Raw genomic sequence first — 13579 nt, 5'->3', positions numbered from 1 at the left:
GCACTTTTTATGTGCCAGGCACTATGCTAAACATTTTTTTTTTTTTTCTTTTTAAATCTTGATAACCACTCACCTTCTTGGAAGCCAGCTGCTCCAAATTACCAGGATTCTATGCTTGGTTTACTGTCTCCTAGCTGGTCTCCCTGCTGTTTATTAAATACCCCAAACTCTTTAGCACTTGCTTCCTCTACCTGGTAAACTCTTTTTCTGTACTGTTTTACACCCTTTCTCTATGTAATCTACCCCTGCCCCAGGTGCATGAATTTGGTTAAAGTCATGAATTGCTCACATAGGAAACTTTATTTGCTATTTTCAGGGAAATGCAATTCCATTAATATTTACTGAGCACCCACAAGGCGCTGGGCAGTGTTAGTGAGCAAGTCCCAGGAATCCTGGGAACCAACAATCCACAGTCACATCCCAGAAAAATAACCCTGCCTGTCTCTGAGGGTGAACGACACCCTCGATTCCTCGGAGTCCGCGTCCGTGTTCAGATCTCTGCAAAACATCAACACTTCTATCTCGGACTCCCACTGGGTTCCCGCTGGGCCTCCTCGAAACGCTAACGGATTAAGGGGCGGTGAGTAGGGAAGGTTTGGGGAGGTAAGGGAGCAAGAAAGCGGGGAAGGAACAAGGTGCGTTTCCCTCTTCTAATCGTGTTCCAATCAGGAGTCGTGTACCCAGGCGCCGATTCTGGCCGTTCAGAGACTCTTCCAGGAACCGCCGGCCGCCTGGCCGTGGACTTTGGCTGGTCTGGCTTCCGCGGCTCCCTCCTCTTCTCTCCTTCCTCCAGGCTCTGTGCCTCACTCAGGGGCGTGTCCTGCTCTACCTCCCTGTCACAGTGGTCCACTCATCCGGTTACAGCAGCAGTTCCAGCAGCAGCGGCGGCAGCCAGAACAGGAGCAGCGATAGCTACGGTTTCCAGAACAGGAGCCGGGGCAGCGGCGGCAGCTCAGTGCTGGGCACCTGTGCGGAGCAGGAGTAGCAGGACCAGGGGGTGGGGTCGGTGCCAGCCACTCTGAGCCAGAGAAGGAAGGGGCACCTCCCAGATTCCGCTGCTGGGAATAATCTCCAGGGGAGGTGGCACCGAACTGGGAATACTGGTGGGGGTGAACATGTGCAGGAACAGCTAGAGGCCTCGGGGCGGGAAAACATTTGGTCTACGTGTGGACAGGCAAGGAAAGCTGTCTGGGACCATGGCAGCCTCCCGCCTGGACTTTGGGGAGGTGGAAACTTTCCTGGACAGGCACCCAGAGTTGTTTGAAGATTACTTGATGCGGAAGGGGAAGCAGGAGATGGTTGAAAAGTGGCTGCAGAGGCATAGTCAGGGTCAGGGGGCTTTAGGTCCAAGGCCCTCTTTGGCTGGTACCAGCAGCTTGGCTCACAGCACCTGCAAAGGTGGCAGCAGCATTGGTAGTGGCATTGAACCAAATGGCTCTGCCCATAGCCAGCCTCTTCCCGGTGGCGGGGACTGTGGTGGGGTTCCCTTGAGTCCCAGCTGGGCCAGTGGCAGCAGGGGCGATGGGAACCTGCAGCGGAGAGCTTCTCAGAAAGAGCTAAGGAAGAGTTTTGCCCGCTCCAAGGCCATCCACGTGAACAGGACTTACGATGAACAGGCGACCTCCCGGGCTCAGGAACCCCTGAGCAGTGTACGACGGAGGGCACTTCTCCGGAAGGCCAGCTCCCTGCCCCCCACCACAGCCCATATTCTCAGTGCGCTGCTGGAATCGAGAGTGAATCTGCCTCAGTATCCTCCTACAGCCATCGACTACAAGTGCCACCTGAAAAAGCATAATGAGCGTCAGTTCTTTCTGGAATTGGTCAAAGATATCTCCAATGACCTTGACCTCACCAGCCTGAGCTACAAGATTCTCATCTTTGTCTGCCTTATGGTGGACGCTGACCGCTGCTCTCTTTTCCTGGTGGAAAGGGCAGCTGCTGGCAAGAAGAGCTTGGTCTCCAAATTCTTTGATGTGCATGCAGGAACCCCTCTGCTGCCTTGCAGCAGCACAGAGAACTCAAATGAGGTGCAGGTCCCCTGGGGCAAAGGCATCATTGGCTATGTCGGGGAGCATGGAGAAACGGTCAACATTCCTGATGCCTACCAGGTAGGACTTTGCATTGTCCCCTTCTCCCAGAACCCCATGGGCTTGGGAGATAAGCTTTCGGTTATCCTCTGGCATCCAGGAACACATTAATTTAGGCTCTTAACAATACAAATCTTGCTATTTAAATTCCTGAGTTTAAAGTAGTTAGAATGTTCCTACAGCATCTTTGATGTGTTGGTCCTTTCTTAACACCCAATGGCTTGTGGGAAATTCATATATCACCCAATAACACCACGTGTTTCTCTGTCAAGACACTTTGTCTTTAACACTTTGACACTTTGGCTGATCTGGCATCCACAGCTCCTTCCTCCTCTCTTTAAGATATCAATGTGTGGTTTTAGTATGCGTTTGTGAGTTGCTAGAAAAAGATGTGTGCTCCAGAATTCCAGTGTTAAGATGGGCATTTTGGTGTCTTTGATGTCTTTTGGAGACCATAATGCATTTTCATTCTCTAATTCAGTATTGGAAAGGCAACAAAGTGCTTAACTACTTCCCTGTTCCCTTCTTTAGATTAGAGTTGCACAGGTTGTAAGGTAGGGAAAAGAGGAAGAGAAGAGGAATGTCAGGGGGAAAATGGTCCTGTGACCCATTTGTGCCTTCTTATTATCTATTTTAACTGTTTCTGTTGTTGAGATTAGGAAGATTGGACAGATAGAGGGGCTAGTTATCTTTAGGCTTGAATGTAGCATTTTCTGTAGTCAGCTTTGATAGGACTGAGCAAGTAGGTTTTTAATTTACGAAACAAACAAAAAATATTGATAATTGTTTAGCAACTCCAAAGCCATCAGCAGAGTAAACATGTTAGTTTCAAGTGGAAAAGGAAACCCAACATGCTCTCATCTGGGTTTTCTGAGCCTTTCATTTTCACAGCATTTTGAACTTGATATTAGATGCTGGATCTGAAAACCAGTCCGTTCTAATTTCTTCAGTATTTATTTACTGAATGTGATGAAACTGGATGTTATTTTCTATGAGACTTCTTCAGGGTTCGTAAGAATTAAAAGTTCTCATCCTTGGTTAGGAAAGTTTTATAGTCATCTAGTAAGTACTTCTTTCAGTGGTCTCAGGGAGCTACATGTTTCTCTGGGGTTTAGTTGCTGTTGCTGAGAATAGCAAAAAGAGTGGGAAGGACACTAAAGGTAAAATTTTATCTATTTCATCTGAAAATTGACAATTTTACATAGAAAATTGACTAACTTGTACTAAAGCCAAGTTTCATATTTTTGTGGGATGTCTGCCAACCTAACACTTTAATATTAAAGGATGTTTGTCAAAATACCATTTTTGTTAACCTTTTATTGTAGACTAAGTGCATTTTTCATTTTATCTTTCTTGAAAACTTTAAAAGGTGTAGGTGAAGCAACAATGAATGGTTTTCAACAAGTGTTTATTTCTCTGCAATCCTAGAAAGCTATGAGAAGAAATACAAGCATTTAATAATTCATATATTGAAGATTATATATAAACATTTTGTCACAAATTATATTTCTAGAGAAATAAAACAATCACAAATTTTCTTCTTTCCAATTTTTTTTCCACATCCTTATTTTATGCTTGGGCTAAAGAAAAATCCCTTCCTAGTTCAATGATACTTACTCTAGCCTGAGGTTGCAGCCTTTTCTCTTTATTGCCCTTACTTTTAAAATTCATCCCCAATTGATTTTCCCCCTTTTCTGTAGCTTTTGTTTCTTAATGTCCTCATTCAGGCCCTAACTTTTATTTCATACTGTCCTTTCTTTAAGAGCATAATTCTCAAGTCTCTTCAACAGTTAACTTGTCTTGCTGCTGTCTAGAATTGTGGCTGTAGGTGTCATCACAGGCAGGCGAAAGCAGGTTTTCAGCAGCTGCTACTTCCTGTGGGCTCTACCCTTACTCTGCTGAGTGTCTTAATATTTTTGGAAGCTGACATTGGGAAAGAGGAGTTTTTTTGTTTGTTTGTTTGTTTATTTGTTTTTCTTTTCCCCCCAGAATAGTAATGATGGCTGCAAAAGGGGACTGGGATGTTGGGAGGCCTGGCGAAAGGCAGATAGGGGAAAGGTGCTATATGGGTTGGGAATTTACCCTTGGTTTACCTTGCTTTCATTTCTAACTGGTTAGAAAGTTTCTCTTTTCTTTTTCCATTGGCTTTTTTTATGTATCTCTGTATTTTTAACTTGGTGTAGTTTTCTTCATTTTACTTATGCTACTCTTTGATAAAGCTACTTTTTTTTTTCTTTATTATGGTGCACTACAGTCATCAATGGTGTGACCTTGGGAGAATTTCTTAATCTCTCACAGCCTCAATTTCCTCATCCATAAAATGGGGACGATAATATCTACCTAGCAAAGATTATTTTTGTTTATCTCAATAAAATGAGATATTATGTCAAAGCCCCTTAAAGTAATATCTGGTACATGGTAATTACCCAGGAAATGGTAACAGTTTATGAAGATAACGATGATATCTAGTTTGCTAATATTCTTTTTCTTTCTGTTTACCTTATTTTCCATTGTTTTTCTCCTTATCTGGAACTGAGATGTGAAGTCAGCATGTTTTGACCAGCTTAATCTTTTCCATGCTCCACCCTTAAATTAAGTATTTTAGAACCAGGTTTACATTCAAGGAACATGAAAATATCTATCCTTCCATTCTCTACTTAAAATGTCCCTAAATGTGGTTGGTAATACCATATCCTAGCCTATCAAAAGTTCTGCACTTTGTTCCTCTTAGTAAGACATGCAATATAAACTTTTTATAGGGTTGTCATAGGGAAGAATGTTGCATCCTTCCCCAGTTCTAGCATTTTCCTCCATCCTTTCCATTTCCTGGTGTTACAGATGTCTCTTAATGAAACTGACAACTTTCCAAATACATGTTCTTTTTTCATGATGTTTTAATTTGTACCATATATGCAAGCATCTTGAAGTTTCTATTTAAATATGTAACCATCCTTCCTGATTCTTTGTTAACTACTATATTTTTAAGGTGTTTCTTGCTCAGCTTCAGACAGTGTATTTTTTCTTCAGGAGGTAAGAATTTTTTTTTTTTTTTTTAATCACACAGAGTTTCCAAATTTAATCATTTGATAATTACATTGGTGATACTCTTGGGAGTTCCTAATATGGGCAAGAGAATGGGCAAGAGAAAGGCATTGAAGAGACAAAATTATGATGATAAGCATGGCATTCTGGAGTCAAGGGTAGAATATTTAATGAAAGGCTAAAATTGAATAGAAATTCTGACAACCCAAAATCCTTCAGTTTATTTCATTATTTTGCATTACTCTTCTCAATTAGTCCTAAAAGACAGACTTGAAATTAGGAAAAAAATAAATTGTAAGTGGAAAAAAAACCATTCATTTTTAGGTATCCAGTCCAGATCATAGTGACTGCAGTTTACCTTTCTCCCAGATAGTTATAAGTTATTTAACAGCCCACATTAATATAGTAATGAAAAAATTGCCCTCAAGAGGTTGAAAATAAGAGCATTCAAGTAACAGGTGTTCTCTTTGAGATTATTCTAAGCATTCAGAATATAGCACTTTAAACATTCATAAAAATCGTGAGGTGAATTTTTGTCAGTGTTGATAATGATAATACAGGTGTTTGATGGGCTTGAGTGTGAAAAGCAGCAGGATGTTTTGTTAGATGAACTGAGAGGAGGAAAGGGGATGACACTGAAGGGTTACAGGTGCGCCTGCCTTTCAGAAGATCTGTTTACACAACAACTTTGTTTATTCATTAGTTCCAACAAACATGCACAGAGAGAGCCCATTATCCCCAAGGCCTTGGGTAGAGGACCTATGGGTGTACAAAGGACAGGATATACTTCTGCTCTCCAAGGGTGTACAGTAGAGAGCCATGTGCTGTCCACAAAAAACTGGTACCAAGCTGTACAAACTAAATGATGTTAGTCTTGGATGAGTATGGAGTCACTTTGTGACTGGGCTCATAATGAAAGACTTCTTGGAAGAGGCACCATTTGAGCTATAAATAGGATTAGATTTTCCAGTTAGAGATAGTTGTGGAGTAGGGAGAAGTGATCCAAGTCCAACAAAATAGCTTCAACGGAGACACAGTGATGACCAAGCACCAAATAGGTATAAGGGAGAGTGAGTAGTTTAATTTGGCCAAAATATTGCATATTGCATATCTATGACATTCTGTTGTCATAGAATGATTTGCAAAAGTAAGGTGAGGACAAAAGAAGGAAGGGCTTTGAACACGTAGCTAAAGAGTTCAAACTTCACCAAGAGTAGGCCACAGGGAGCCATTAAAAACATCTTAGCATGATCAAAGTGGTGTTTTGGGTAACCTGGTGGCAGTAGCTGAAGGGATTGAACAAGGAGAGGCTCAAAGCTGTGGAAATAATTAGGAGTCTACTGTCATGGTCTGGTGGAGCCATGATGAACAATTAAACTCAAGCAGGAACAGTGGGAATGGGCAGAAGGAGACAGATGGGAAGTGGCCTGCGGGTGTGGATTTGGGAAAGCAGGGAGGGAGGGCAATGATGACTCAGATTCTAAACCCAGGAGATAGGAGGAAGTGTGATGCCTTTATCCAGAAGAGGGAGAGAAGCTGGGTTAAGGGGAAGATTCTCAGTAGGTCCAGCTACATAATTTGTGGAGCCTAGTGCAAGATGATAAAGCAAGACTCTGGCCGGGGTTAAAGAAGTCAGTCCCCACTTCCCAAGAGTCTGTCCCCCCGTTCATAGCAACCTCCTGTCTGAGAGTCTGAAGGGATTGCAACCTCCAGGCTGGGGCATTCTCAGTACCTGGATTGAGGGTGGGCAAGGGGCCCCCACTGAATTGCCTGCCAGAGGTGCCATGCTGCTGCCAGCTCTGGGTGAGGAGGGCCACATCCTTTCTCTTCCCTGAGAAGGTGTGGGGCATGCACCTGCCCTTCTCTGCACTCTCCCCACACCCCATCTAAGAGCAGAGTGCAATGGCAGGCATGGGCTGTGGGCCTCTTCCTCGACCCATGTGACCTGGTTGCTAAGGGCAGGCATGAGACTGGGGAGGATGAATGGGGCCTGGGACACCAAGGAGCAGGGATCAGGTGGCCAAAAACCAGTTCTGGGCAGGCAGTGGGAGGGGAGACTGTATGTGAACCAAGGTTCTGGACTCTGGGGCTCATACTCCATTGTTCCGTTGGACTTTGCTTACAAAGCACAAATTCAGTGATAAAAAGTATTAACAATCTCACACAGCATAGCATTAAACCTCAAGCAGGGGTCTTTCAGCCACTGCACTGGTCACATGCTCATGAAACGGGCCCTGAATCTGAGTCATATGGAGTCAAAGGTAGAGAAGTTCAATCTTAATCCAGCCTTGTCTACTGCAGCCCTTCATGTGGCCTCAGCACCATCCTAATTAAACTACAGGCTGTTTTCAATGCCCAGATAGTGCTTTTATATTCCTGTATTTTGCATACTTTCTGCCAGGACTACTACTTCTCCATCTTTGCTCATTTAGAACCTGCTTGCCTTCTCATGATATGAGAAGGGAGAGCTGAGTGCCTTATCCTTAAAGAGAGGAGTTGGAAAACAACCCCAAAAATATACATAAAGTTGTATTTAAGAATGCATTGTAATATGCTGATATATATTTATTATATGTATTTTCTAATAATATGAATAACGATATTTAATACTTCATTGAATTTCAGTTTTCTTTTTGGAATAATCTCCATTGAAATAATCACATTGAAAGTGTTTGCCTCAGAAGGAATTAATTTTAGGTGTCTAGAAAATTCAGCGATGAGAGTGCTTCATTCCCTGATGAGCCAGTGCTGATAGATATGGACTACACTCATGTGATTGAGTTGCTGAGATTTGTCTAAAAAGGCAGATGTTGATCCTACTCCAACACTGATAATATAAAAAAGGAGTTTCATGAAATCTTATTCCAGCTTTGCACAGTGTTTAAAAAAATTCCCCCAAGTCCACAAACATGTTCACTAGCCCTGAACCAGAGGTGATTTTGTGTTTGAAGTAGGAAACTCTGCTATTTCAGCCTCTCTTCCTGACAGACACATGATTGTGATAAACACAAGGACAAATTGCATTTACCGCTTTGTACATGAGGATTGATTACAGAAAGGCACAGTTCCTACAGAATCATGAAAAGGTAATTTAAGGTTAACTAAATTTTTTTCCCAACCCATAAGCTAAATGTTTACTAATCTGACCAATTTATTTTGGTTCATGAGGTTTGGGTCACCTGTTTATTGACAATGCTGGCTTAATTGGGAAGTTAGGATTTCATGTTGAATACAGCGTTGAAGAGTCATACAAACTTTCCTCTGAAACAGCTTTGAGTTGTTTTATAGGAAAGTCAACAAGATCCTTGAGGTACATTGCTTGCTGCTTATTTTAAGGGTAGTATTTTGCAATATAGCCACATTCTTTTGGAAAGTGAAATTTGAATCAGATAAAGGCAGTTTAATCATAAAAGAGTGCGTTAAGTCACTAATATTTTAGGAGAAGTTTCAGTTCCTGGTCATTTATAGGCATTGAGGCTATATTTATTTATTTATTTGGTTTAAAATAGTAAAGGTTTTCTGGCATTAAAAAATATACTTTCTATAATTCCTGAGGATTTTTTTTTTATTAATTGGTTGGTTTTGACTGAACAGTGGTTTCACATATTAATAACAAATTATGTTTCCTATCGTAAAATATAGCTTAAAGGCTGTTGCAAATTCAGGACAAGAAATCTTCTTTACCTGAAGGGAAAAAAAAGGGGAAACCTATGAGATACCTCTTTAGGGTGTCTATTTTTTTCTTTTTTTTTAGAGACACGATCTTACTATGTTGCCCAGGCTGAATTAAAACTCCTGGGCTCAAGTGATCCTCCCACCTTAGCCACATGAGTAGCTGGGACTATAAATGTGTGCCACTGAGCCCAGCAGGGTGTCTACTTTTTTTTTTTTTTTTAACATAATAACTGAAGGTAGAGGGAAGCTTCACTGTGGATGAATAGTAACTTCATCTATGGAGTACTAACTCTGAGTCAGACAGCTCATTAGCAAGCTTTGTCTCTTTTAATCCTCTCAAAAATCCCCTGAGGTGACTATGACCACCCCCATTTTATAAAAGGAGAAACCGAGGCTTGGACAGTTTAAGTAATTTGCTTAAAGTGACTCCATTGGTAAGTGAGGGAGCTGACTCGCTTATTCTCTTCAAGTTATTCTGTTTATTCATGAAATTCTGCATCCCCAAAGACACTCCATAAAAGGTAACCTTGGCCAAACACACTGACAGAGAAGAGGTGACTTTGGTCTAGTTTGTGGAACTTGCTCTCTGTACAACCTCGTTAAATCCATTTGCCTGACAATTGAATTCTTAGGTTACTAATACCATTGTTAAACAGTAAAAGGCATCAGAGTGTGACAGAATATGCTCTAGACTTACAATCAGGAATTGTGGTTCTATTCCCATTTCTGCCTTAGTTTTTTAGCTGTAATATAGGGATAATATGTTCAGACATGTCTGCCCCATAGTATTTTGTAAGCCTCTAATCATCAAATCTAATCATTAGATTGCAATGAGATAATGGAATAGCATTTTCAAATGGATAAAGTCAGAAATGTAAGGCCTTATGAATGTTTTAAAATACACAGTCCAGAAGGCTTTATTCACAGTGTTGTCTTTGGAAAGGACTTTGAACATAATAGGAGAGTTTTGATCTAAAATGTAGTAGTACCTGTATTGACTATATTTCCAAATTTTCTTTATTCTTGATGTTCTAGCATTTGAGGCCTACGACCCTGGAGAGACTACCCCTCCCAGGGCTAGCTAATTTCTATAGAGGGTGAAGAACTCCCTTTTGAGGGTACCTTTGATATATATAAATCAGCCTATCCAGAGCCCACTCCCCTAACTATGTCCTTTATCAAACTCTCATACACCCAGACAATATTCTCCTTGCCCTAAATCACCCAGGGCCAAGTACCCAACTAAAGACCACTCCTATAGCCCATAGTTTGCCAAAATTATTCAAACTAGCCAATCCTAAACTTACTTAGTATACTCAGGGTAGGTATACCCTGTCTCAACCATCCTTCCCTGAAGACCCTAGTAAAGGTTCTGTGCCATGCTCTGCCCCAACTTCTGCCTTCGGACTGACCCTGGCCCTTGCCTGTGTGGCCCTGCACAGTGTGCCGTGCCTCCTGTTTCTAGGGTCTGTGAGTATGAGCTTTCTTCATGACAGTCATTTCTGTGTTTACTTTACCATACCCCATTAAAACAAATCCCAGGTACTTTTTAACACAGTACCACACATACATAATCCCTTAAACACAAGAAATGATTAAAATGTAAAGAGATCAAATGCTTTAAATGAATATTATGCTGTCAGGATTAAGAGGCCGTAATAAATATTCTACCTTTGATAAACACAGATATGTTAAATTTCTTGATACAATTGATCAACATGCCTATTTTTCTAGTACAAAATGCAATTTCAAAAGTATACATTGGGTCTCTGTGAAATAAATCCCCATATGAAATCTCCAAGTTGATGATTTGTTGTTTTATTGTCAAAATATTAAAAAATTTTTAAAAAGATGATATTTGGCTCAAGCACTTGTAAACTAAATCAATTCTAGCTGCTGGCATTAAAGAATAAATGAATACTAAATCTCATGCTTGTAATCAAAGTAGGCAAGTATATCTATGACAATTTTATTTTAGATGTGTTGATTCCTTATACAACAGATAGACTTTCTTTATGTTTTTGTGTTTGGAAATGATGATACTTTTAACACTAGCATTATCTTTTTTGCATTTATGTTGCATGTACTACTTTATCAGATTACCAGAATGTTTCAACCTTTACATTTTTCAATTAAAAAATTAGATGATACTCCTTTTTCATTTAAATGGCTGTGCACAGTTTAATGAGCTAACAGTTCTTATGGGTATTTGGCAACTTAATATGCATGATTACATATTTAAAGTTTTAATAACAGCTGTAATGGCATTAAGAATTACAGGCTTGGGACACTGTGGGAAAGATTATCCAGGGCTGCTAAAGAAACAAGCCCAGATTTTTGTTCTTTTCTGAATAAAGTCCTCTGGAAAAGTGAAGCTCTAATCCCCTCTCTCTAATAGCCACCTTTATGGCTACTCACACTTCCCTGTTAGCCTCTTCTTCCTTTTGCTTCCAGAAAACCACTAAGTGAGAGGGTGCACACACTGTTACTCTGTGCAACTGCTAAGGTAGCTGCTGCTGCTGCTTTTTTTTTTTTTTTTTCTGTCTTCAGATAAGTGAGACTGGAGTCAGATTCTTCTCTCACTTCCCCATCTTTGAGCACTGGCTTTGAAAGCCCAAGGCAGCCCTAGCCATAACAACTCCTTTTTATCATAACCCTAAGATTATCATGCAGAGAAGCAAAGAGGAGAGGAAACAGTGGTAGCGAATGTGCCATGAATTAACCAAGCAGGGAGATGAACAGCTGGAAGCTGAGGTACCTCTCCCCTCTCTCCTTTGCCATTCATTTTTAAAATGAATGAACAAAAGGAACAGCCTCTGATTTAGTCGTTTCCTTTACTCATGCCTGCTGTGAATAGACAGAAAGGAGCTTTAAAATATAAAGGGCAGGAAAATGTTTTTCTACCTCTGACTTAACCAAATTAAGATTATTTGCTATGTTAAATTAAAGAACAAAAAGGTCAGCTGGGGAAAGAAGAGCTACTGTCACTATAAGAATGTTTCATACTTAAGACTTTGGGTTTTTGTTGAAGAAAAAACTAATTTTGTTCTTCAGAAATAGATCAAATGAATGAAATGAAGCGAGAAGTTTAGAGTAAAAAGAAACAAACAAAGCCTCCAAGAAATATGGGAGTATAAAAAAGATCAAATCTACGTCTGATTGGTGTACCTGAAAGTGTTGGGGAGAATGGAATCAAGTTGGAAAACACTCTGCAGGATATTATCCAGGAGAACTTCCCCAACCTAGCAAGGCAGGCCAACATTCAAATTCAGGAAATACAGAGAACTCCACCAAGATACTCCTCGAGAAGATAATCTCCAAGACACATAATTGTCAGATTCACCAAAGTTGAAATGAAGGAAAAAAAGTTAAGGGCAGCCAGAGAGAAAAGTCAGGTTACCCACAAAGGGAAGCCCATCAGACTAACAGCAGATCTTTCGGCAGAAACTCTACAAGCCAGAAGAGAGTAGGGGCCAATATTCAATATTCTTAAAGAAAAGAATTTTCAACCCAGAATTTCATATCCAGCCAAACTAAGCCTCATAAGTGAAGGAGAAATAAAATCCTTAACAGACAAGCAAATGCTGAGAGATTTTGTCACCACCAGGCCTGCCTTACAAGAGCTCCTGAAGGAAGCACTAAACATGGAAAGGAACAACTGGTACCAGCCACTGCAAAAACATGCCAAATTGTAAAGACCATCGATGCTAGGAAGAAACTGCATCAACTAATGAGCAAAATAACCAGCTAACATCATAATGACAGGATCAAATTCACACATAACAATATTAACCTTTAATGTAAATTAAAGGTAAATGAAAAGACACAGACTGGCAAATTGGATAAAGAGTCAAGATCCATCAGTCTGCTGTATTCAGGAGACCCATCTCACGGGCAGAGACACACATAGGCTCAAAATAAAGGGATGGAGGAATATCTACCAAGCAAATGGAAAACAAAAAAAGGCAGGGGTTTCAATCCTAGTCTCTGATAAAACAGACTTTAAACCAACAAACATCAAAAGAGACAAAGAAGAGACATTACATAATGGTAAAAGGATCAATTCAACAAGAAGAGCTAACTATCCTAAATACATATGCACCCAGTGCAGGAGCACCCAGATTCATAAAGCAAGTCCTTAGAAACCTACAAAGAGACTTAGACTCCCACACAATAATAATGGGAGACTTTAGCACCCCACTGTCAACATTAGAGAGATCAATGAGACAGAAAGTTAAAAAGGATATCCAGGAATTGAACTCAGCTCTGCACCAAGCAGACCTAATAGACATCTACAGAACTATCCACCCCAAATCAACAGAATATGCATTCTTCTCAGCACCACATCATACTTATTCCAAAATTCTCCACATAGTTAGAAGTAAAACACTCCTCAGCAACACACCACAGTGTAATCAAACTAGAACTCAGGATTAAGAAACTCACTCAAAACCGCTCAACTACATGGAAACTGAACAACCTGCTCCTAAATGACTACTGGGTACATAACGAAATGAAGGAAGAAATAAAGATGTTCTTTGAAACCAATGGGAACAAAGACACAACGTACCAGAATCTCTGGGACACATTTAAAGCAGTGTGTAGAGGGAAATTTATAGCACTAAATGCCCACAAGAGAAAGCAGGAAAGATCTAAAATTGACACCTTAACATCACAATTAAAAGAAGCTGAGAAGCAAGAGCAAACACATTCAAAAGCTAGCAGAAGGCAAGAAATAACTAAACTGAAGGAGATAGAGACACAAAAAAACCCTT

The 13579-nt window shown here is 40.6% G+C and overlaps 1 protein-coding gene across 1 annotated transcript in view; it reads left to right on the top strand.

Moving 5' to 3' along the window:
* The first annotated feature begins 583 nt into the window (after positions 1 to 583).
* The window catches only part of PDE11A (phosphodiesterase 11A), a 455494-nt gene continuing 442498 nt past the window's right edge, over positions 584 to 13579 (top strand). The window contains exon 1 of the mRNA XM_073019839.1: positions 584 to 2108. Within this exon, the coding sequence (XP_072875940.1) occupies positions 1197 to 2108 (912 nt within the window). The 5' untranslated portion in view covers positions 584 to 1196. The remainder of the gene's footprint in view (positions 2109 to 13579) is intronic.

This window comes from Chlorocebus sabaeus, chromosome 10, assembly GCF_047675955.1.
Source record: "Chlorocebus sabaeus isolate Y175 chromosome 10, mChlSab1.0.hap1, whole genome shotgun sequence".
Taxonomy (NCBI): domain Eukaryota; kingdom Metazoa; phylum Chordata; class Mammalia; order Primates; family Cercopithecidae; genus Chlorocebus; species Chlorocebus sabaeus.
The sequence above is the reverse complement of the archived record's forward strand: the minus strand, read 5'-3'. Positions and strand labels throughout refer to the sequence as shown.